The 25,107-nt window shown below is 42.7% G+C and overlaps 1 protein-coding gene across 2 annotated transcripts in view; it reads right to left on the reverse strand.

Annotated features, from left to right (window-relative positions):
- The window catches only part of CDK17 (cyclin dependent kinase 17), a 105,800-nt gene that overhangs the window by 52,623 nt on the left and 28,070 nt on the right, over positions 1-25,107 (reverse strand). For both annotated transcript variants that reach the window (XM_053253086.1, XM_053253087.1), the window contains exons 2-3: positions 19,739-19,887; positions 2,457-2,621 (exon numbers count right to left, since the gene is read on the reverse strand). In XM_053253086.1, the coding sequence (XP_053109061.1) occupies positions 2,457-2,621; positions 19,739-19,856 (283 nt within the window). In that variant the 5' untranslated portion in view covers positions 19,857-19,887. The remainder of the gene's footprint in view (positions 1-2,456; positions 2,622-19,738; positions 19,888-25,107) is intronic.

Consider the following 25,107-nt stretch of genomic DNA (forward strand, 5'->3'; position numbering starts at 1 on the left):
AGGTGAACACACACACGATTTAGACAGTTATTCAAAGCACTTGATGAAACAAACCTACAACCGACCAACTGTCCAGGAGAAATGATCTAGCAAAAATCACCATAACTCCTCTGACATGTTAGGACAAATTATGTAGAATTAGTGTGTAGTGGGGCAAAAGATGACACCCCACCTGCCATGTGTGCATAAACTCCAAACACATAAGCGTGATTATGTGACAGCTGCATTTGGGAAAAATCAGGAGAGACGGCACATCACGCATTATTAGGCTTAGGTACATTACACTCTCTCTATATATCCACCAAGTACATGTAATGTCCTACATATTTTGGGTTTGGGGTGGGTAGGCACAATCCCACAAATTGATTCTATATGCTTTGCCCAGTGTGTGAACATGACTTAGATTATTTGTTTTAATCAGGTCAAAAAGTAAAACTAGCATTAGCTGAATTTCTCTCAGAGAAGGGCGAAGTGAAAAGAACTTTGAGTGTTACAGTATATAGATCTTTGTTCTATATTTAACATATCTGATATAGAAAATTATTTAACCACCTCCACAACCCACCAGACGAAGGAGTTTCCACTGCTTCTCTTGACATTTTCCACTACTCCCAACTACAGCTAAAAGGTTTTTTTCTAGCATTTTAATTTAAAAGAAAATTAACTTTAAATTGGGTATAAACTTTATAAATCAAGACTTTGATACAATAAAATGCATTTCTATCTGTACTGACTTATAACCACTATATGAAAATACATTAAATGAACAATTCCTGAAGAAGGTGAAGGCATTATTCAAAGATAATCACTGCAATATAAATTGTTGGTCTTAGGGCTGTTGACATTGGACAACAGAAGATTCAGTCACTCAGTTTTTATGAACACAAAAGAGTCTACTGTGAGTAATGGCATCCATTTTGGCAATTATAGTTCTGAAGCTTCCAATTCAGCAGAAGTTAAGTATAATGACTGCTGTTGTTTGTCGAGCAGGCTTTGCTTGTGTTTGCAAATTTATATGTATAGCCCCAAATAAAAATAGAACAAAAAATGCATTTACTTTTTAATGAATACAAAGTCCTGCATATTGATTAAATGATGCAAACACTGTTTCTGCATCACTGAGAATAGTGACAGATACAGGAAAATGTGCCATACCAACTTAAACCCACCTCTGCTTATCAGTCACAACAGTAAGCTTTTCATAGGAAATATTTATATATCATGAGCCTATTGACATAAAAATATACCTTGGGCAGACCTAATTCACATCTGCAGACATAAAGAACAGACAAGTCTGCCATTTAATTTCCCTATGAGGGCGGGGGGATGGGACTCATGAATATTTAAGTGATAGTCCAAGGATCCAGTAACATAAAAGCATGAAATTGATTCAGACAACATAATAATTGCAATAGGAAAGATCACCAACAGACTTAGGAAAGAGAATGAAAAGAACAGATCTATTAAAAAATTTGTGCAAAGGCTTTTCACAGCTATCATCTCTGTCCTGAGTGAGCTGAAATTCACTTCACATTACATTTTTGTTCTAACTCAGGGCTCCTGAAAGATTTTTCATCAGAACCCACTAGTGACATAATTTTGCCTAAATTTTCGATCCATTCAAACACCATAAGGTTTACTCTCATCTTAGTACAGCACCCCATTTGAGGAAGGTGTCAAAGAGAGCGAGAGCGAGAGAGCAATAAAGGCAATTTGTTTCTAACAGAAGAAATGCAAAAACTTGTGTATGTTTTGGCACACAGAAACCTTTATTTCTGAAGCCACGTGCTCTATGGTGCCTTACTGCTGTGTAGAAATGTTCTGCTTGCGGCACACGCTGGGATTAACTTGTGTTTTGGGCGGTATAAAAATGTGATAAATAAATAAATAAATTAAATAAAGTGGAAGACAAATGTGTCCTACTTTGCAGAACGGAGCTTTTAGTCTCTATCAAACTTATGGATTCTATTAATAGTTTCAAATAACTAAATCTATCTATCTATATAAAAGGGGAAACACCAAAATTAACATCATTGCAATCTGTTTAAGCAGGAGTGCCAGTACACATGGATATGCCTAGCAGGACAGGTTGTGAACTCCACTGACAGTTTCTTGGCTAACAGAATAGCCCAGTGATGTCACTTTATGGTAATACTTCTCAAAAGATTTTTATTATATGAAATTAGGCTAGTTAAGTGTTGAGAATACTGTAAATTCCTAGGTGCCAGCCATTCACATATGAATGTTTTATAAACCTACACGTAAGCTTATCTGGCACCCAACATTTAGGGTTCTGATGTACTGAACCCAAGCCAATTGTTTTTATATTGAGTTTCCTTCCAAAGAAATTTAAGATCATGGATTTAAAAATATTCAGTATTTCAAAGTTTTATCTCTAGGACTAACCTATCCGCTTAATGAATTGATTACTTAAAGACATCAGTGCAAGACATTACCTAGTCTGCTCCCATTTCTTGGCATTGCCATGAAAGAGCCGAGGCTGCCACCTATAACACTATGTGGCCTTCGTAGCGGAGGTTTTTTGAAGGATCCGGTGTACTGGTGGAGGAATGAGTGCATACTATGAGATGTTGGAGGTCTGCCATTCTTCACAATGGGCTCTAAAATTTGCCAGGGCCAACCAGTTCGTCCCATGAGGAGGAAATTCAGGAACATGTTAAGAGAGAAAAGAACAAAGTTAGAATATACTCAGTCTACAGCAAAATAAATCATGCAATTTTTCCTCCTCAAAATGCCAGCTTTTGCAATATTGCCTTTCATAGTAACTGAGGTCAAAACAATTTGAAACCCAGAGAATAGTCATCATCATCAATGAAAAGAGAAAAATGCACAAGAACAATTCTACTACCTCCCTACCTAACAGGCTGAGACACAGAAACCCCTAGGTATACCTGGGTGCCAGAAAAATGCATAGCCTAGTAGCCTTTGCAACAACCAAAGTTGGGGTAGTTATTTCACAAGAATATTATTTACATGGGGTATAGGCTGACAACACCTATCTGGCTTATTCCAAAAGTATTGTTATTGATGACTTTTTGGTTTTGCCCACATTTCTTTCCCAGGTTGGTACCTTTGATATACACAACAGACAAGCGAGTGACCACTTGCCCCTGGTTTTGACCGTTTTTGTGTGTGTCTCCACCCATGATGTGCTATAATTTGGAAGACATTACTCAGGACAAACACCACCTTAGATGGAGCCTTAATCTCAGTGAGAAAATTATGGCTCTGTTAAATTCTGAGCAGATGCTGAATCAGAGGCATCTTGCAATGTCTAAGAGGAGAGCTAGTCTTGTGGTAGCAAGCATGACTTGTCCCCTTAGTTAAGCAGGGCCTGCCCTGGTTGCATATGAATGGGAGACTAGAAGTGTCAGCACTGGAAGATATTCCCCTTAGAGGATGGAGCTGCTCTGGGAAGAGCAGAAGGTTCCAAGCTCTGTCCCTGGCTTCTCCAAGACAGGGCTGAAAGAGATTCTTGCCTGCAACCTTGGAGAAGCTGCTGCCAGTCTGTGAAGACAATACTGAGCTAGATAGACCAATGGTCTGACTCAGTATATGGCAGCCTCAGAAGTGATAATGAAGATGCTGAAGTGGTAGATAGCTTCTGCCTTTTGGGATCGACCGTCAACAGTAAAGGATCCAGCAATCAAGAAATGCCACAGACTAGCACTTGTTAGGGTTGCAATGAAGGCCTTGGAAAGGATATTTAGATGCCATGATGTGTCTATACCTACAAAGATTAGAATCATTCAGACAATGGTTTTCCCCATGACACTCTATGGATGCGAAAGCTGGAATTTGAAGAAGCAAGATAGAAAAAGTATTGATGTTTTTGAACTTTGGTGCTGGAGAAGACTTTTGAGGATACCATGGACAGCCAGGAAAACAAACAAATGGATCACAGAACAAAGCAATCTAGAATTTTCACTCGAGGCACAAATGACCAGGCTCAAACTATCATACTTTGGACACATTATGCGAAGATCCAGCTCTCTTGAGAAGTCCATAATGCTGGGGAAAGTTGAAGGGAAGAGAAGAAGAGGACGACCAGCAGCAAGATGGATGCACTCGATCATGACAGCAATGAATGTTGAAGACAGATCATCCTGGAGAGAATCTATCTATGTAGTCCCTAATAGTCGACACCGACTTGACAGCACTTCATCCATCCATCCATCCCCCTCTAGTGCAGGTATCAGCACATTGACACAGGAGGCGTAGCCACCATTGGAGCACTGTACTTTGCCTGTCCTTCTCCCAGTCAGCGAGTGATTAAGCCGACTGCTTCACCCTTCAAAGGTGGTGAAGTCTGCCTTATTTAGATGGGCCTTCAATCTGGTTTAAAGTAATCTAAGTAATGTATCTAAGTAATGGTTTTTACTGATTCTGTTGCTTTATGTTGATGCCATTTTTGTTATTTTGTGATCCTGTTTTATGATGGTTATTATATTTAGTGTTTTATTTCAGATTACTCACCACTTTGGAAGCTCAGCTGAAAAGCAGCCTATATATTTGTTTATTAAAGGCTTTATATCCAGGTCTCCCTCAAAGATTCAAGGTGGCATGTGTATATATATCAAATAAATTATATACTTAATAGCATCCACCTCCCTGCAGAATATGGCCAGCCTTCCATGCTGGGAGGGAGGTTTCTTTAGGCAAGCCAATGGCCTCTTCAATAGATCCTTGAACACAAGACACCTTAACAGCCTAAAGCTAGTATAGAAAGCTAGCCTCTGGTGAAACCTTCCAACTTCTTAATGCCTTAAAGGCATTTCTTTCCAGCTGGCATAGGAACATAGGAAACTGCCATATACTGAGTCAGACCATTGGTCTATCTAGCTCAGTATTGTCTTTGCAGACTGGCAGCGGCTTCTCCAAGGTTGCAGGCAGGAATCTCTCTCAGCCCTATCTTGGAGAAGCCAGGGAGGGAACTTGAAACCTTCTGCCCAGAGCAGCTTCATCCCCTGAGGGGAATATCTTGCAGTGCTCACATATCAAGTCTCCCATTCATATGCAACCAGGGCAGACCCTGCTTAGCTATGGGGACAAGTCATGCTTGCTACCACAAGACCAGCTCTCCTCTCAGTTGATGGCTTAGGTGCATTGTGGGAAGTATTCCAACAGACTGAGGTATGTGAGACACAGTGAAAGGGAGGGTAATCAAGCTGGTAGAACAGAAGGGTGAGGGAGAGATTATTACTGTGAAATGCAGTAGGGTGGAAGGTGAAGGAGGGAGCCAACTTTCATCTCTTTGCTGCTCAACATCCATCCACTACAATTTTTCACACTTTCCCACACCTAACATGTAGTAGTAGTAGTAGTAGTAGTAGTAGTAGTTTATTCTTGGTCACTGACCAGCAAAATACAAAGAAACAGATATATAAGATTCACAAAAACTTTTTTTAAAAAACTCAACCCAGTTTGTAAAAACTGTCTTCAATAGATAGTAATACTTGACTATTCAACTACATAACATGGTCTTATGAATTCTGCTAGCAATTAGGCAGAACTTGGCAACTACACAAGAAATCTTATCATTATGGTCTGATAAAATATAACATATATAAAAGTCATCAGATTAGTCCAGAAAATTTGATAAACATGGGGTAATATACACAGTTCAAATGTGCCTGTAAAAGCTACAATATAACAAACACATGCAGTGTTGTTTCAATGGCTCCCGAATCACAGGGGTAGAGTCACTCCACGAATGGGACTTTGTTAAATCTATATTCGAGCACTGCAGTGTGCAGAATGTTGAACAATGCCTGGGTAAATACTCTGCGATACTTGGCTATCGTGGTTAAAGTATCTGGCAGGGTGTGTGTTCATGTGTTATCATGTAATAATGAAAGGACAGACAAACAGAATGCTTCAATAAGACAGTGAAGCATCCTACATGTCTAACCATATTTTCAGAATGTTAAATATAAGCAGCACAAGTTAAAGCAAAATGTTGATACTATGCTTTGTATTGTCTTTTAAGATCATTAATTATATGACACAGTAAAACATGAGAAAGTGGTTCATTGGTCTTCATTAACAGCAAAGTTCAGTCCAAAGCATAGTGAAATGCTTCCGATGACTAGGCCAATATTAACAAAGTTTAAGATGCATCCCATTGCTCAACCGCAACCCATTTGTGTTCATTAAATAGTAATGTTCAGTCAGTAGTTCTCTGAAAGAAGAAACCAGATGACTTGTCAAATATCCTGTATTGTATATTACCACCCATTATATGGGGGCTTAGGCAGAGCACATCCTGAATGCTTGGCACAAAGGATTACTGTATCCACTAACAAGTATCCCCCCTCCTATAGACAGAAACCCCACAACAGAAAAGTGGGGTGGGAGGGAGAGAACCTTACAGTTTAACCCAAGAGTAAAATATTAACACCCTTTGATACCACACAGGAAATATTCTTAGTACTCACATTCTAAAGACAGAAGTAAACATTTCATTTTTCATCTGTTTTATGTTGTTGTAAACCACACAAAGACAGAAGTTTGTGGCGGTCTACAAATTTGAGCAATAAATCAATTATAAATAAAACAAACAAACAAACAGAAGTACTAGCCACGATGGCTTTATACATGGAACAGAATAATTCTTAAACCCATATATTAGTGCCTTTCAAAATAAGACCAGTACTGCCCAAGGGCATAATCCAGACCTACTTTGGAGTCCAAATTAACTTTCCCCCCAACAGCCAGTAATAATCAGAAAACTAATCTGGGAATGTCACATTATTTCCTTTGGGAAGCTCACCTATTGCTAGCTCTATAGAGACTAGTCAGCTATCAAAAGATTCTGAGGCTGTTCTAACGAGCAGCCAAGCCCAGACTTAGGCAGCCAAGCCTGGGCTTCGCTGCCTGTGCGAACCGCCAGGATCCACACAGATCCCAGTGGTGCTGCGGTGCCAAACCCAGCACTGAAGCATGGCTCTTAGTCCAGGTTAAGAGTGCAACCACACCCTTAACCTGGCCGGGGGGGGGGGGAATTGTGTGTCAGTGTGGGCTGCTTGCAGCATGCGTGGACACAGAGACAGGGGCCTAGAGTGCCCGTCCCCTGGGGGAATCCCCCAGTGCACCATGCACAATGCGTGGTGCACTGTGGGATACCCAGAAGCCAGGACAAGTCCCGGGCTCAGAGCGATCTGCCCTGCTCCACACTGCATGGAGCAGCACTGATCGTATGTAGGGGGCACTCCACATTCCCCCCAAAGCATAGCATGATCGTCTGGGGGATGGCAAAGTAGATCGTATGAATCTCTATCTGTTTTATTCTGGAGGCATTGGAAAGGGGTTGGCAGCTGTCCCCCCCACCTGTACACAAAGTTCTAGATTTAGTATGCATTTTGCACTGCGTTTATGGTACATAAGGTTAGTGTGCCGTCAAGTCGATTTCGACTCCTGGCACCCACAGGAGGGGTTTACCACTGCCTCCTTCTGCACAGTATGAGATGATGCCTTTCAGCATCTTCCTATGTCACTGCTGCCCTATATAGTCTGGGAAACAGACCAATGGGGATGCAAATCAGCAACCTTCTGCTGGTTAGTCAAGCATTTCCCCGCTGCACCACTTAAGGTGGTATATTGAATTAATTTAAAGACTATAACAATGCACTTTTAAAAACAGTTTGTGGAACAGGTATACTTAAACGAGTTCTTTTAGTGTATATAGATGGAAACAGAGATATCACTGGTCTAAAATGGCATTAAAAATACAAATAACTGGAACCCTTGCATAGCACTAACCTACTGGTAGATTTAGATGAGTGATCTTCCAGTTAAAGTGAATATTTTAGGCACCTGAATGGAGTACCATGAGGAAGGACCATGGAAAGAGTCAAATCTAGATAGGGATGAGCCCAAATGGAATTAGGCAGCTGCGGGTGGGGCGTAGTTCCCTTGAAAGATAAGCAGGTCCTTACCTTGTCCTGCGTCACACTATCGCTTTTCTGGGTAAGGTGCTCATTCTATAAAAGGCTGTGTGCAACTGCAGTGCTGCTTTCTGCAGCCTATGCAAGGTGTTAACATGCACATGGCCGCTGCGCATGCCGTCAACATGTGCAGGCTGCAAGGAGCAGCGCTTTAGCCACACACAGCCTTTTGTAGAGTGAGCACCATGCCCAGAAAAGCTGTGGGGCAGCGCAGGAACAGGTAAAGGCCCGTTTACCTGATTTTAAAGGGAACTGCTCCCTGCCGCGCCAAACCGGTTCGGCTGCGAGTGCCGAACCGGTTCGTGCACACTTCTAGATCTAGAGTGGAATCTAGGTTGCCAAACTCACATTGGCCCATTATCTCAAAGCTTGTTATTCTTTTTATGGCCCCATTTCACATGGATATCCAGCACAAAAGCACAGTAAAAAGTCATGCTGTAGAGTGGGGAGAAAAGAAAGACATGGGAATCACTCTTGAAAACTGGGAATAGGAGAAAGAAGATTTATCTCATTTCACAGCAAAGCAATTCCATCTAAATGTCTTAGTAACCAATTCCATTTACAAACAAGAATTTCCCCCCCAAGAAATTGACACACCTTTTATTGAAGAACATGGAATTATTAAAAATAACCATATTTACCCCCCCTCAGGTAGACAGCATTCCTTCCTAATGTGTTGGTGTTGAGGACTCCCAGAATGATTGTTCTGGGTGACTTCAACATCCAGCTCAGGACTTCATGGCCACCATGACAACATGAGGCTGTCCCAAATGTTGTTGACCAAACACATGAACTGGGGCATACTCTGGGTCTGGTTGTTTTGTTTTTTTTACTGGAAAGGAGGATGGTGATTTGAAAGTGGGGGATCATCTATGCCCTTGTCATGGTCAGATCACTTCCTTCTGAGTCTTTTAGAGTCTTAGCGGCTACACCTCCCTGCAAGCGTGGGAGACCTATACAAATGGTCCACACCCAGAGACTGATCAATTCCTTAGGGCTCTGGGGGATTTTCCAGCTGGTATGGCAGAGCTCTAATTGCTCTCTGGAATGGAGAGATGGCTCGGATAGTTGACATGATCGTTCGCAAGTGCCTTCTTCTGCAAAGCAGAGTCCATAGTGTGCCTTGGTATACACCTGAACTGAGGGCAATGAAGCAAGCTGTGAGATGGCTGGAACATGTGGAGGAAAACCCAGGGTGAGTTTGAGTGAACACAGTTAGAGCTTATTATCAAGCTTATTCTATGGCAGTGATAGAACAGAAGAAGTGCTTTTTTCCACCCACCATTGCATCCTCTCAAGGTTTACCAGGTGGTGCAGGGCCTTTTGAAATCTGGCCCCGGGCAAGATGTATCAGAACCCTTGGTAGCACTCTGTGATGCATTTGCACAGGATTCTAAAGTAGCTCGCATTCACCATGAGTTGGACTCTACGGCTGATGCAGGATCATTGGGAGAGGTGTCCAGAGTCTAGTTTTACTGGAGAAGTTTCACTTATTGGTCACTGAGGGTGTGGACAAGTTGTTTAGTCGAGTTCAGACAACCACGTGCATGCTTGACCCTTGCCCTTCATGGCTTATTAAATGTAGTAGGGGGGGATTTTTTTAGCTGGGTCCAGCAGGTTCTAAATACCTCATTGAGAGAGGGAGTGGTTCCACCTCCACTGAAGGAAGCTATTATTCAACCACTCATAGAGAAACCTTGTTTGGACCCAGAGGATGTAAACAACTATGGGTCTGTGGTCAATATTCCCGTCCTGGGCAGGTGCTTGAGTGTGTAGTAGCTGACCAGCTCCAGACTCTATTGGAGGAAATGGACTATCGAGATCCATTTCAATCAGGCTTCAGGCCCAGCTTTAGAACAGAAACTGTTTTGGTCACCCTGTAGGTTGACCTGTGCAGAGAGTGTGGGGGATGCAACCCTGTTAATTTTCTTGGCTCTCTCAGTAGCTTTCAATACCATTGACCATGGTATCCTTTAGTATAAGCTGGCTGAGTTGGGTGTGGGAAGCATTGCTTGGAGGTGGTTCCATTCCTACCTTGAGGCCCATTCCCAAAAGGTGCTGCTCAGGGATTACTGCTCAACCCCTTGGCCAACTGCAATCTTACCTGGACAGAGATAGCTTGACCACAGTTACTCATGCTCTGGTAACCTCTCACTTAGATTACTGCAATGTGTTGCATGTGGGGCTGCCTTGACTCCAGAAACTGCAGCTGGAAACAGCCTGGAAACTGCAGCTGGTACAAAACAGGGCTGCAAGATTATTACCTGGACGTTTTGAGCATATTACGGCAGTGCTTCGTCAGCTACAATGGCTCCATCCATTTCTAGGCCCAATCCAAAGTGCTAGTTTTAATTTTTAAAGCCCTAAATAGTTTGCATCCAGGTTGCTTGAAAGAACACCTTGCCCCATATGACCCAACCTGGACCTTAAGATCTCTTCAGAGGCCCTCCTCCGAGTGCCCTGCCAAATGCGGTGAGGTATGTGGCAGCTAGGGAGAGGGCCTTTTCAGTGGTTGCACCCCATTTATGGAATAGCCATAAACCTTATGGAATAACCTCCCCAGTGAAGTTTGCCTGGCTTCATCACTTTGTTCTTTTAGACACCAGGTGAAAAGCGTTTTGTTCACTCAAGCCTTTTAAATTTTAGATCTGATTTCAACTGATTTTAACAATGTCTTTTAAATTAGGAACATAGGAAGCTGCCATATAGTGCGTCAGACCATAGGTCCATCTAGCTCAGTATTTTCTACCCAGACTGGCAGTGGCTTCTCCAAGGTTGCAGGCAGGAATCTCTCTGTTCTGTACTGTATTTTGTATCCCCCCCCCCTTTATTGGTCCATTACGATTTTAATGTGTTGTGTGTTTTTATCTCATGTTTTAATGTTGTGTTTTAAGCCACCCAGAGAACAATTTGTTATGTGGTGGCTAACAAATAAAGGTTATTTATTATTATTATTATTATTATTATTATTATTATTATTATTATTAATTTATTATTATTATTAACATCGTTGCCTTTCAAAACTGAACATACCCAGAAGAAAATAAGCTAAATGCAACAAGTAAGTAAAATATTATATACAGCTTTCATACACCACTTTTCTTCCACGATAGAACTCTCAGGGCTGGTAAGCCAAGACTACACCCTCCCGTGCCCACATGTGAATTGGAAGAATTCGATTTCTGATTGTGTTTAGGAACAAGTCATTAGAGGCTGATTCTAACCAATGTGACTGAAATAAACCAAAAGAAATGTGAAAGTTTGGAGTTGGGGTCAAATGTTGTTTCAAACATTTTGGTTAGAAGAAACCTGGATTGATTGATCGGTTGGTTGATTTGTCATGACCAATCCTAGATTGTTTCTAACCACAATGGGCGGGTGAGGGGGATACTTCTTTCAACTCATGGGTGGGTGGGGAAAGCCCACGTACCTGAGGCTGACTGACAACTTATGAAACCAAGGTTAATCTTGGCTTCACATGATGACTGAACCAACATTATGGCCATACACTGGGTTTCCAGGCAATCACCTATCCACATACTGAGCAGCCCCTGACCCACTTAGCTTCAGGAAGGTTGCTACAGTATGTGCCTTCAAGCCATGCCATACTGTAACCTTTTTAAATGAGATCATTGCTACTAATTATCAAAGTGTTCATAGAACCAGAATGGGACCCCCAAAAAAGTTCAACTCCCTTTGTCATATTTAGTGAGCAGCTGCTTATGACGAAATAATGTTAATGCTTTCACACAGATCCCAGAAAAGAATCTCGGTGATTAATTTTACATATTGTGGAATCTAGCCATCCAGGAGAACAGTCAGTAGCTTTGCTTCTTTGCATCAAGAAGCTCAAAAGGGCTTTTTCTTGGCCACTACTCACCACAACAGGATATTATGGTTCTCTAAAAGAGGCTGGTGACTACCCACAATCTTAATCTGTTCAGATCAGTGCTAAATGTGCAAGGAGACATCAGTTCAAGAGAACCCCTGGGAGCCTTAAAATCAGACAATAAGTGTTGGCAAAGAGAGAGGCTGGACAGGTAACAAAGCTCTCATTTTCTTCATAATAGAGAGCTGAAGGGAACAACAGGAACAACATTCTAGAAGAACAGAAATATCCTCCCTCAATACAGCAGGAATCTGTTGCTTAGGAACAAGATCAGGAAGCATTTCATACAGCAAGATGTTGAATAAAACCTTTGGCACTCAAGGGACAGAGAAACTCTCAAAATATGGTATATATACGCAGCTCTCTTAGTCATCTGGAGTATCTCGCTGTGTATCATGTGCGTGGCTTTTGGATCCATTCCAAAGGAAACCAAATGAAACACACATACAGCAACTGTAAGCCCTGAACTATGACAAAATCAATACCAGGAGAGCTACAGCCAGGTTTCAAATGAAAAACAGCAAGACTGGACTTGAATAGTGGCTTAAAGAAGCATAAGAATACTGTTTAAACAGTACCCTAAATATCTGTTTTGTAGCATATAAGTGTATATGCTCTGCATACATGTACAAGGATAAGTTTTTAGTATGGGTGCTACAGCACCTCCCCTCTTCACTTCCTCATTCACATTCGTAATTTCTAAAATAGTTACCCAAACACACTTGTAGGGGCTGTTTTGGATTTATTTGGAAGAAAGTTACTTTCTTGAGTGTTATTTAGATAAGAAACATATACTGTTCTGTGAAGGATCTTAAGATTTGTCTAAGGTATGTCAATACCATTGGGGTTAACTTTTAAGTATCGCTGCATACTATTAATGGTTGACTTGTTCATAAAGTTATGAATTTGTGGGGGTTCGAGGAACACTGCAAATTACCAAACCCACCCCAGTAAAGCAACAGGTTCCATGACAGGGGCAGTGAAAGGAGGAGCAAAACAGTGGGGAGGAGAAGCTACACTGAAAACTGCAAGCAGTCAGCTCCCACAGGCAGCCAGTTCCCCTGAATGATAGGGAGGCCCCTCATGACCAATATCCTGCTTATTAGATAGGGCCTATTCATGAGAAGGGAACGAAGGCAGGATGCCAGCAGAGCCTGAAAACTGCATACAGAGGGTGAAGGAAGCAGATGGCCCTGTGGCTACCTCCAGTGAAGGGGGAAAACTATAAGCTGTTTAAAGGTAAAGTGTGCCGTTGAGTCGGTGTTGAATCCTGGCGACCACAGAACCCTGTGGTTTTTCTTTGGTAGAATACAGGAGGCGTTTACTTTTGCCATCTCCCGCGCAGTATGAAATGATGCCTTTCATCATCTTCCTATATTGCTTCTGCCCAATATAGGTGTTTCCCATCGTCTGGGAAACATACCAGTGGGGATTCGAACTGGCAACCTCATGCTTGCTAGGCAAGTCATTAGGGGTGTGAATAACCTCATTTCCTCAGGTCAGAAGGGTCCCAAAATTGTCCCACTTCCTTACAAAATCATCCTCTTCCTTACAAATCCATTTAAAGAAAAAAACCCTAGATGAACGTGAAGAATGATACAAGATAATAAACTGTAGAACAGAAACCAACCTAAGATTATCAAGCTCAAATTGCATTCGAGTAGAACAGATGTTATACCAATCAACTTCACAGATCCATTGACAATTGTGTCATTTTAGAGTTCACTGCGAATCCAGACCAATAATCATACAAAACACTGATAAAACAAAGATCTTTCAAATAAAGAGATAAGATCAACTAGTGATGTGTGCTTGAGCTCAGAACTGCCTAGCAGAATGAACTGTTCTGTCTGCCAGGTAAAAGCAGGTGGCCAACAGCCTTCGAGTACACCACAGCTGGCCAATCCTGAGGCTTTATATTGCCTGCTAGTCACAGGGGTTGCAGTTGTACATTCTAATTGCCTTCTGTGCCTATAAAAAATTCCTAGACTTGAGCACACACATTCTTCAGTGGTTTTCTAGGTTAGGTCCCAGTCTTGGACCCAAAGGTCCCTACTTGCCAAAGGCCTCTGGCAAGCAAGGGAGATCAGGACAGGAGAAGTAAGAGAAACAAAATAAGTGCACCTGGTGGGGTTACTGGCTCTCAATGAAATAATAGGATCTTCAAGCTGTAGCACTCTGTGTACACAAATCTTCCTCTGAACAGTATACCCTACTACTAAGCTCTAAAATGCATCACATAATATGCGAAAACTTGACTTCAGCATAAGTTGCAACCACCAGAATTGTAGAAGCATCCCACAAAAATGGTACCAACACTACAGAGGAATACCTCCCTCTGAATTGCCCAAACAGCTGGAAATATACAAACAGAGCAACACACAAATGAAAACTGTTCAAAGGAGGTATGATTATAACGGGAAATCAAGCAGAAGAAGTTGCCTATGTGGTGCCGCATGCACTCAGTGTCCCATTTAAACTTGGTTGCCTCTGTTACAGGTGTGATGTTAGAATGTCAGGGATCCATACAGGCCTGGTATACGTGAGAGATCCTTGCTGCCATGTGGCTAGGTTTTTCTTACCTGCCCAGCAGGTGCAGAGCCCGACCGCCAGCTTGGCTGCGGCAGAGGCCCCACTCACCCCGCCCCCTGCATCTGACATCAGACGCGGGCAGCGTGTGTCAGGCTGGTGCTGCATTTGCAGCGCCGGCCATTTAACTCCTGAAGGGACTGCGGGATAGTGTTGGCCATTTAACTCCTGTGCTGGCCACTGCAAATGCAGTGCTGGCCATTTAACTCCCGAAGGGGCGATGCGGCCCCTTCGGGAGTTAGATTTGGGCTGGCGCTGCATTCGCAGCGCAGCCATGAGCAGCTCTTCCATGCCTTGAAGAAAGGTTGTATTTTAAAGGCTGTCACCAGACATTACTCTAAATCGGTTATCATCTTAACAGACATGGAGCTGATCTGAGCTACAGACCAACATGCAACAGCTACTCAACTACAGGTGGACATCTGCCTTAGAAAACTGGGGAAACCTGCATTTCATAATGGGGAAGTATATTAAAATACTCTAACATTAGGCCACATCAGCTCTAGGATTTGCCAAGAGGCAAATGTTTTGACAAAATTACTTAACCAGTGTTCGCTATAACAGGGATTTTCAGGTGTTGTTGACTACAACTCCCTTAATCCCCAGCCAAAGGTGAAAGCAGCTGGGAATGATGAGAACTGTAGTCAATATCTAGGTATCCCTAATATTATTTATTATTATTTATTTATTAGATTTATATACCACCCTTCGAAAATGGCTCAGGGCGGTTCACAGCATGATAAAAACAATTAAAACAAATTAACAATTAAAAACTATTAAAACACAATAAAACCAATAAAACAGCTAAAAGCCCTGAAAATCAGGGCAACAATTTAAAACAGTTAATCATTTAAAACCCTGGAAGGCCAGGGAAGGCCAGTACAAGGAACCCTGCTTAAGACCCTAATACAATTTAAGAATAAAGCGTGGGAGAGAAAGCAAAATAAACAGGCAGCAAACAGCTGCCTGAAATGAGGGGGGGAGCCGGGGCCACGCCCCCTTCGCATGTGATGTCACATGCAAAGGGGGCATGGCCCAGACTCCAGAGAGCCTGAGTGAGTGGGGGAGTGAGCCAGATGACGCCCCCTTTGCAAGGGATGTAACAGGAGAGGAGGGGACACTGCTGGGGCCGGAGACAGGCCACCACTGTGGAGAAATCATGGATAGTACTTTAAAAAAAATAAAAAACAGGGGTACTCTTCCCTCCTCCACCCTCCCTGCAGCCAGCCACCGACACCTCGCTCCCCGCAGCAGCAAAAATCCTATTTGCCTATGGGTGGCAAATCTGCCCCTGCCCGGGGCTTTGGAATATGCTCCCTGCTGAAATAAGAGCATCTCCTTCTCTGTTTGTTTTCAGGAAGACCCTCAAGACTCACCTGTTCTCACAGGCTTTTAATTAGAATTTTAATACTTTTAATAATTGTTTTATGCTATTGTTTTTATTGTGTCCCATGTATTTTAATCTGTGTTGGCTTTTAAATATTGTTTTAAATTTTTTACATCCCCTAGAAATGTACATATCAGGTGGTATAAAAATATGATAAATAAATAAAAATATGGTAAGTCTTTAAAAGTAGTATAATCAAAAGTGCAGGAGAGACAAGATCTCATTTGTGGGGTTAAATGTTCTGCACTTCCTATTTGATTGAAACTATCATTGCACTGCCATTTACCCTCACGTTTCGTTGTTTGCTTGCAGTACTTTGCACTTGTTCCTTTCCCGCCCCCATTTTCTCCTTCCTACACTCACAGAATGTTCTCTTTCCTTCTGCTTTGATGTGTTTTTCCTTCCCACAAGGCTTTAGTTCCTACAAACATAAAGTCACTTAGAAAATGAACGTGAGCAGCAGGATTCTGTTTTGAAAGGCTTGGAGTGACAGACCTGTCCTTGACTTCATAAATGTGTTTTATACGGGAGCAATAAGCATAAGAGCTAAATGTCCTTTGTGGCCTTTACGCAGCAAAGCAGGAACATGTGTGGGCCAGAATTTAATCTGGCTGGATAAAGGCAAGTCAGACAAGTTAATAGTATTCATTCTAATTTGCTTGTAAAGGAAACACTGCTTATAAGGAATGGAGCAAATACTCCTCTGAATGCATATATGTCTTAATGTAATATATCCATCTCAGAGTAATGAGCTCTGGGAGGTCAGACAATGTCTGAACTAGCAGTCATTTGAAGGATGAACTGTATAATGTGACTGATGATCAAGCCCAAGCAATGCACACCTTTCTTTGTATGTACTCAGCTGTATGGAGCAACTTCACCTTTTCTACCTGGCCCATGAATACATGAAGGGTGACGGCTACTCCAAAAAAATCACTTGCATGAAATGAAGGGAATCACAGCTGGAGCTTGAAGTTCTCTGCAGCAGTACCCACTCAGAAAGAAGTAACCCATTTTTGACAATAAAGGGTGCTTTTACTTCTTGGATGGCTGCAAAGGAAGCTTCAGTAAAAGTTTTAGCTGTTCTTCGTGATTCTTGTAGATAATTTTGTATTCTTGTAGGAACTGCATCTGTCAATCACGGCCAATATCGTGGTCTGTGTGTAGTTAGCACAGTAGAGGGAGGGAAAACTAAATTTGCTAATGAGGGTGCTGAGAATTCAGCACCCTGAGAATTTCAGCTTTTTTATAATAATTTTAAAAAGCAAACTTTTAGTTATTCTGATTGCAAATATTACCAAAATCAGACTTCAAAGGCAATCCCTGGGAAAGTCCATCCCTAGATAAAGTTAGCTATTTCCCTCCTTATTGGATTTTGGATGCAATACCAAGGCAGCCCTCTTCTAGAGGCTTTGGGTTGCCTTGATAAGCATGTTTTCTTGTTTCTGTGGCTCTGATTAATATTGTTACTAACTTGTTTTCACAGTGCATTTTAAAAAATTGGCTATGTTTAATATAAAACATAAAATTGTTTTAAATGACTTTATACTGTTTTCATTATTATAAAAAAATCTTATTTATATATATATATATTTCTCTAAGGCATACCTGTTGCTAATCCCATGTGTGGCAGCTCTCATGAGAGTTTGCGAGCAGCTGCCGATTAGTGACAGAAACAGATGGACGGAAACAGCTGGCCAGGAGAACAGCCGAGCAGGCGGTGGCCAGGCTGACCGGCTGGCGAACAGGGAGGAGAAGCGGGAAGTCCACAGGCAAGAGCTGAGGGCATGCTCTCTCTCCTACTGTTACACCCCTGCAACTGGTATTTAGAGGTATCTTGCTTCTGAGGCTGGAGGTGGCCTATAGCCCTCAGGCTAGTAGCCATTGATAGACCAGTCTTCCGTAAATTTATCTAAACTCCTCTTAAAGCCATCTAGGCTGTTGGCTGTCACTACATCTTGTGGCAGAGAAATGCATAGGTTGATTATGCATTGTGTGAAAAAGTAAATCCTTTCATCATCCTAAATTTCTTGTCAATCAATTTCATGGGATGAATCCTGGTTCTAGTGTTATGCGAGTGGGAGAAAAAAATTCTCTCAATTCACTCTCTCTACATCCATGCATGATTTTATAGATTTTATAGATTTATATATATGATTTTATCATGTCTTCCCTCAGTCTTTTTCATAAACTAAAAAGCCCTAGGAGTTGTAGCCTTGCCTAGTAAGTGCTCTAGGCCCCTGATCATCTTGGCAGCCCTCTTTTGCACCTTTTCCAGTTCTATAATGTCCTCTTTCAGCTATGGGGACCAGAACTGTACACAGTACTCCAAATGTGGCCGCATCATAGATTTGTGTAAGGGCATTATAATATTAGCATTTTTATATTCAACCCCCTTTCTAATGATTCCAAGCATGGAATTGCCCCTTTTCACCGCTGCTGAACATTGAGTTGACACTTCCAATGAGCTGTCCACCATGACCCCAAGATCCCTCTCCTGGTCAGTGACCAACAGCTCAAACCCCATCAGCATATAAGTAAAGTTGGTGGGGGGGGGGTTTGCTCAAATATACATCACTTTATACTTGCTAACGTTCAACTGCATTTGCCATTTTGTTGCCCACTCCCCGAGTTTGGAGATATCCTTTTTAAGCTCCTCACAATCAGTTTTGGATTTCACTACCCTGAATAGTTTGGTGTCATCTGCAAATCTGGACACCTCACTGCTTACCCCAGATTCTAGATTATTTATGAATATATTAAAAAGCACTGGTCCAAGTACAGATCCCTGGAGGACCCCCACTACTTTCTTTCCTCCATTTAGATGACTGTCCATTTATACCTACTCTCTGTTTCCTGTTCTTCAACCAATTACCAATCCACACATGAACCTGTCCTCTTATCCCATGACTGCTGTTCTCTCGAGAATCTTTGATGAGGAACTTTGTCAATTTCTTTTAAAAAACAAATAATAGGTCAGAGATCTAGCTGTTTTTTAGAGCAGAATTTGGGTTACCTTGGTACAGAAACATCTCTAGTAGCAAGGGAATACCACTGGGATTTAGTTGTATAATGACAATCCCGTCTATTACACTGCAAGTTGAAGCTAATGCTACAATCGATTCTGAACCAACATTATGGGCATACACATACTCATCCGCCAAAACTCTAGGTTAACTGCAAGCCACTGAAAACAAAGTGTAACATTAGACTGAACTTCAAAACTCAAGAGGTCAATCTAAATGCTATTAATCTAAATGTAACAGAAATGACAATCATGCTTGCAAATAGAAAATAGCATCATGTTCATGGAGCTCATATATTAATACTACAACATTTGAGGAATAAAAACAATTACATTTTGAAAGCATTCATCAAATCAGAAATCCCTTGAAATGCCCTACATCAAAATATAAATTCCAGTCAGTATATAATGCAAATATGTAACCAATGGTTATTACAAAATTATACTAAACTAAAATGGAAGGCTATGAATAATTCCAAGCTTGTTGTCTAACATGCTATACAGTCATCCCTTGCCAACTGCGAGGGTTCTGTTCCAGGAAAACCTCATGGTCGGCGAATTCACTGTTGGCGAGCCATTGAAATCAATGGCAAACAGGGTGTTAAGGGAATCATGGTCGCGAAAGGACTGCAAAATACAGTAAAAAATAGAAAAATTCTCCAATAATTACCCCGACCCCTGAAAATCATGAAAAACCACCCCAAAATGGCAAAAAATCTCACCAATCCACAGATGCTCGGGTTGCAGTTGGTGAGACCTGCCATGATTTCCCTGTCACAGATACACAAAACCACAATTGGAAACCTGCAGTTGGCGAGCGATGACTGTATTGCTATTATCAATAGGAACATACTATTTTTAAACTAAACGATTATATTTACCGTTATCTTTGCTGCTGTTTTCTTCAATCGTCATTTGTTCGGCCAGTTCAGAAAGTGACTCATCAATGGTCTGGCTCCCACGCAATGTTAGCGAAAGTCTCCTCTTGAACTTTTTCATTCTATCAGCAGTAGGTCTGGCTTAAGGAAGCCTGTTTAAAAAAGCAAGTGTTTATTTTAAAACATTTAGGACCAAAAGGAAATTATTTCAGCTATACAAGATAGATCTATTAATTCTTGGCTTTTTTTTTTAAACAAGAAAGTTCATTTTAAAAGAATAGGTACGCTCTGAAACAATGAATTTTGGACTGGCTACCAACACTAATCATGACTCACTTCAATTCTATTGTGGTCTATTTGCAGGTTTGGGGTGGGTCATTTGTAGCACAATAAAATACCTCATCAAAAGATACTATTAAATAATAAATGCATTTAACATCTCATCATCCCAACTCAGCCACAGCTTCTAAAAGCCAATCTAAAGTCTTACAATCTCAGACTTTGACAGATCTCTTGGAACAATTCTACAATGGTGGGGCAGTCACCTGGTACATTTTTCCACAAGCTCTTGCTATCCCAAGTTGGTATGTGGATAAAATAATTAGGGCGTATTTGATGTATCTTAAGGATTGTGATGAAACACAAAGGAGAGTATTGGTTCTGCAAGGTATGTATGGCCCTACTAAGAGCATCGCAATATTTCCTGTGAGAGGGGAAATGGGACATGTGTGGGAGCTGACTTGTATACACAGTTCTGTGAGTATGCTGCAGGTTTCACTAGTTTGAAGAGGGAACACACAGCACAACACATACACACACCACAAAGAAACAGAATAGAACATGGAAAGAAATTTTAGGGGAAAGTATGAATGCTCCTTCCTAGTTGTTGTTGTTGGGTTTTTTTAAGCAGCTGGCCAGTTTGTCTAAACAAAAATGAGCTCACTTTGCTTGATCAATTCAAAACTGGACAGTGTTTCAAATAGCAGGGCTAGACATATTTTATTTATTACATTTCTTAACCGCTCAAAACTTGCTTATGAAGCTTATGAAGACAGAGCAGACCAAGGACAACAAGAGTTACTCCAGAGACTGCTATAAACAAATGGAAAGATTTACCAGTTTAATTTCCATAGAATCATAGAATCTTAAACTTGGCAGGATGCTAGAGGTCTTCTAGACCAATTACCTTTCTCAGAGCAGAAAACTGTAACTCTGACAGATGGCCATCCAAGCACTGTTTTCAATTCCCCAGCGGAAGAGAGCCCACCACTGCACGAGGCAGACTAGTTCATAGTAGGGCAACTCTTATGATTTGGAAATTCCTCCCTTGTGATATTAACCCACTGATTCCGGTTATACCCTCACAAACAACAGACGACAAATTTTCTCCTACTCCTGTGTGACAGCCCTTTGGAGATTTAGAATTTTTAAGTACTGCTTAATGCTTAAACAAGCCATCAGTGGCAGAAAATCATGTACAACACCACACTTTCCACATTACAATCAATGGAATGTATCTCTTATTTACATTTTATTTAGAAGATTTATATGTTGCTTTTCAACAACAAATAAATAATTTTACGCAGCAAAATAAATGAGAAGAGTCCCTGTCACAAAGTGGCTTACAATCTTTTTAAAAAGTCTTGTTTCCCACTTCCTAACTGTGGACAGGAAAAATATTTTAAAAACAGGGAAAACAAGTTCAGATTTTGGCTGTGTGTATGCTGAGGAACAGACTCAATAGAAGAAGCTGTTAATATGCTGTAATCAGTAGAGAGATTTACAGGCTAACTGGCACTCTGGACCAAGTACATTCAGGGTTAGATTATGATGGGATTGTTAAATTTAGAGACTATTCCCACGATCAGGTGAAATCGGGCTAGGGGAGCCTAGCCCGATTTCTCCTGACCGTGAGAACCACTGGGCTCACAGGCAAGCCCGGTGGCCTCCAGGCAGTTAAACCTGCCCAACTACCCCTCCCCTTAAACCAGGTTTGCGGAGCGAGTGCTCCACAAACCCGTTGTTTTAAATCGTGAGTAGCCGCGGTGCATCTCCGTTCTGCGGCTACTCATGGGGAGACCCCCGCAGGAGGCTCAAAAGCAGCCTCCCGGCTCAGGGGTCTCTCCAGCATGCCCTGTGGGCTTGTGCAGGGCATGCTGGAGCTTCCGGGGGGGCGCGCGGCCCCCAAACTCCCCAGCCCCGGCCGGCTCCGTGACAGAGCTGGCAGTCGCCTGGGCGGCCACTGCGGCCGCCCAGAGCAGACTTGTCTGCTTGTCTGCGGGAAGAGCCGGCTTCAAACCCCCTAGAGCAGTGGTTCTCAACGTGTGGGTCCCCAGATGTTGCTGAACTACAACTCCCAGCATCCCTAGCCCCATTGGCCTTTGGATAGGGATGCTGGGAGTTGTAGTTCAGCAACATCTGGGGACCCACACGTTGAGAACCACTGCCCTAGAGGCTCTTCTCACAGATCGTGAGAAGAGCCTCTCTGAGTCCCAAATTCTGTCAGCCTCCAACCTGGTTCTTGCGCTAGAGGAGAAGGCATGGTTTCTGCTTCTTTGTGGATGGTCCCTCATGATGCGGTAGTAACATGTGAGCTCCAGAGATCAAGCAGTAAGGACAAAGTTACTTCCCATACTAGCTTTGCCAGTCCTTGGTCAGGGGAGAGAGGAAACTCTTCCATTTGAAAGCTGTAATTTTATTTTTGATCTGCAGACTTTTAAAACTGAACTGCTGCTATTTTTTTAAAGCCATACCAGAGATAGTTTTTAACCCAAAATGCTAGGGCAATTATAGTAGAAATTATACTAGCTTCTGCTGAAAATCTGAATGACAATATAAGCTATTCAATGCCACCAGATGTTGGGAGGACCACCTTTGAGCAAAATGTCCATATTGGCCCCCCTCTGTATTACCCCATCTTCTCCTTGCCAGTATCACTGCTGTCCATTTGACTGTCCTCTCCCTCCAGGCCCAATCCATACCACTGTCAAGAGGGAGAAGCCAAGACGAGTGGAAGCCACCACTCCTTGCTCTCCTCCCCACTTCCCCTCATCATCATCATCACTGACTGCACATTTGCAGATGGCAGGTAAGCAGGGAGCAACAGCAGGGAGCAACAGAGCTGCTGTCTCTCTCAGGGTCAGCAGTGGGCTGCAGGGGTCACAGATATTCAGTTATGCCAATACTGGCCCTGGAGCAATTACTTTAAAAAATATTACTCATCTGGCACAGATCTGTTCCAATGTTTTGCCAATTCAGACTGAATGAAGCAGAATCCGGTAAGAGAGAAATATGGCATAAGAAAAGTTTTTAATCCATTCTGCAATTCTTCTTAGCTCAGAACTGAAGGTAGCATTTAGCACCTTCGTTAACTGCTGCATATACTAAACATACCTTCTTGAGGGCTAGAAATTTAAGCACAAAATCAAATGTGATTTTCAAGAACCACCACCTCACCATTAATCTGAAAATAAAAGCAATACATACAAGGACATCAATTTGTTTGTTTGTTTATTTATTTATTTATTTTACTTTCCAGTGGAAACTAAATTCCTACACACACTTCACTAAAGCTGGATAGTTGTTGCAGAATGATAATGTTCAATGCAAAAAAAAAAAAAAATTAAATTATTAAAGAGGAAAAAAAACAGGCTCTAAACTAAATTTAGTAGTCAACTGTCCCTTTTCAATGAAACACTGCTTTCTTGCTATCATTGTCAGGTTAGCCCAAGGTTATGATTACGATGCAAAACCCACATTTCAGATGCTCATAACATCCATGACTCAGCTAACCCCCAGCTCTACAAGGTAGAAGAAAGCAAGTCCACACACAAAACCTACAGTCAGTTTGTGGACCCCAGCATGAGCAGCATTCACTGGTGGGTCCAGAGGAGTAAACAGGCTGCAAAAGATGGTTCAGAGGCACATTAATCCACATTTACAGAAAAATTGTTCCTTCCTGTGTGTGGTTTTTGTTCTCTTTAGCTGAAAAGCTGTCAGAAATTAAGAACAGAAGGAGGTGGTTCTCAGTACAGATCAGTATGATAGTGAATACAAAGTTCTATTAAAGATGCACCTGTAATATACACTGACAGCTATTAACAGTGGTCAGAGTACCAATACACATTTTAGGAACCATTATGATGGGATTTTGATGCGAAAGATGGCACACAACTACCGGTATATTGGGTACTTTATTAACAGTTACAATATATCCATGTCTTAATTTTACTGGACTATTTTAGTATTAATTTTTGTCACTTTTCAAATTAGTAGACAGATCCATCTGAACAGAAAAGACACTAGAGGAACAATATAGAGTTCACCTTTGCTGCCACTCATTATTGAAGATATCACAAATAAGTAATATGACTTCTTAATGTGCCACAGCTTTATTGGCAACAGTCAGTAGGGATGTGCCTGGTACGGAACAGTCTGGACCGGCGCCGAAGGGGGGCCTTTCTTTTAGGGCGGGGAGGGCTTACCCCTCCCGCCTCTTTGCCCCCTCCAGCGCCCGTATTTCACTGTGTAATTGGGGCGCTGGAAACCAGCCGCCCCGCCACCCCCCCGCAAGCGGATTAGGGCCAAAAGTAAGCTACTGCCACCGTCGCCCACCCACCCTCCCTCCCTCCCAGCCGCCCGCCCAAGTCCTCACCGCATGGTGTTCCAAAAAAGAAAGGAGCTCGCGAACAGAGCTTCTCTCTCGGCAAAGTCTCGGCCCCAACTGGGGCCTTGGGCACGCGCGCGCCGCATAGGACACCTGGGAACTTCCGCCGGAGGCCTGGTATACCCGCCGGCAGGGGACGAGGCCGGGTAGACCGGGCCTCCGGCGATCGGAGGCCCAGTCTACCCAGCCTCGTCCCGGCAGGTAGACCGGGCCTCCGATCGCTGGAGGCCCGGTCTACCCGGCCTTGTCCCCTGCTGGCGGGTAGACCAGGCCTCCGGCGGATGTTCCCAAGTGTCCTATGCGGCGTGCACGCGCCCAAGACCCCAGTTGGGGCCGAGACTTTGCCGAGAGAGAAGCTCTGTTCGCGAGCTCCTCTCTTTTTTGGAACACCATGCGGTGAGGACTTGGGTGGGCGGCTGGGAGGGAGGGAGGGCGGGCGACGGTGGCAGTAGCTTACTTTTGGCCCTAATCCGCTTGCGGGGGCGGCGGCTGGTTTCCAGTGCCCCAATTACACAGTGAAATATGGGCGCTGGAGGGAGCAAAGAGGCGGGAGAGATAAGTAAGCCCTCCCCGCCCTAAAAGAAAGGCCCCCCTTCGGTGCCGCTCCGAACTGCTCCGGACCAGGCACATCCCTATAAGTAAGCCCTCCCGCCCTTAAAAGAAGACCCCCCACCCGGACCCGGACAGGTCCGAACCGGTCCGGACA

This window comes from Hemicordylus capensis, chromosome 5, assembly GCF_027244095.1.
Source record: "Hemicordylus capensis ecotype Gifberg chromosome 5, rHemCap1.1.pri, whole genome shotgun sequence".
NCBI classification, from domain to species: domain Eukaryota; kingdom Metazoa; phylum Chordata; class Lepidosauria; order Squamata; family Cordylidae; genus Hemicordylus; species Hemicordylus capensis.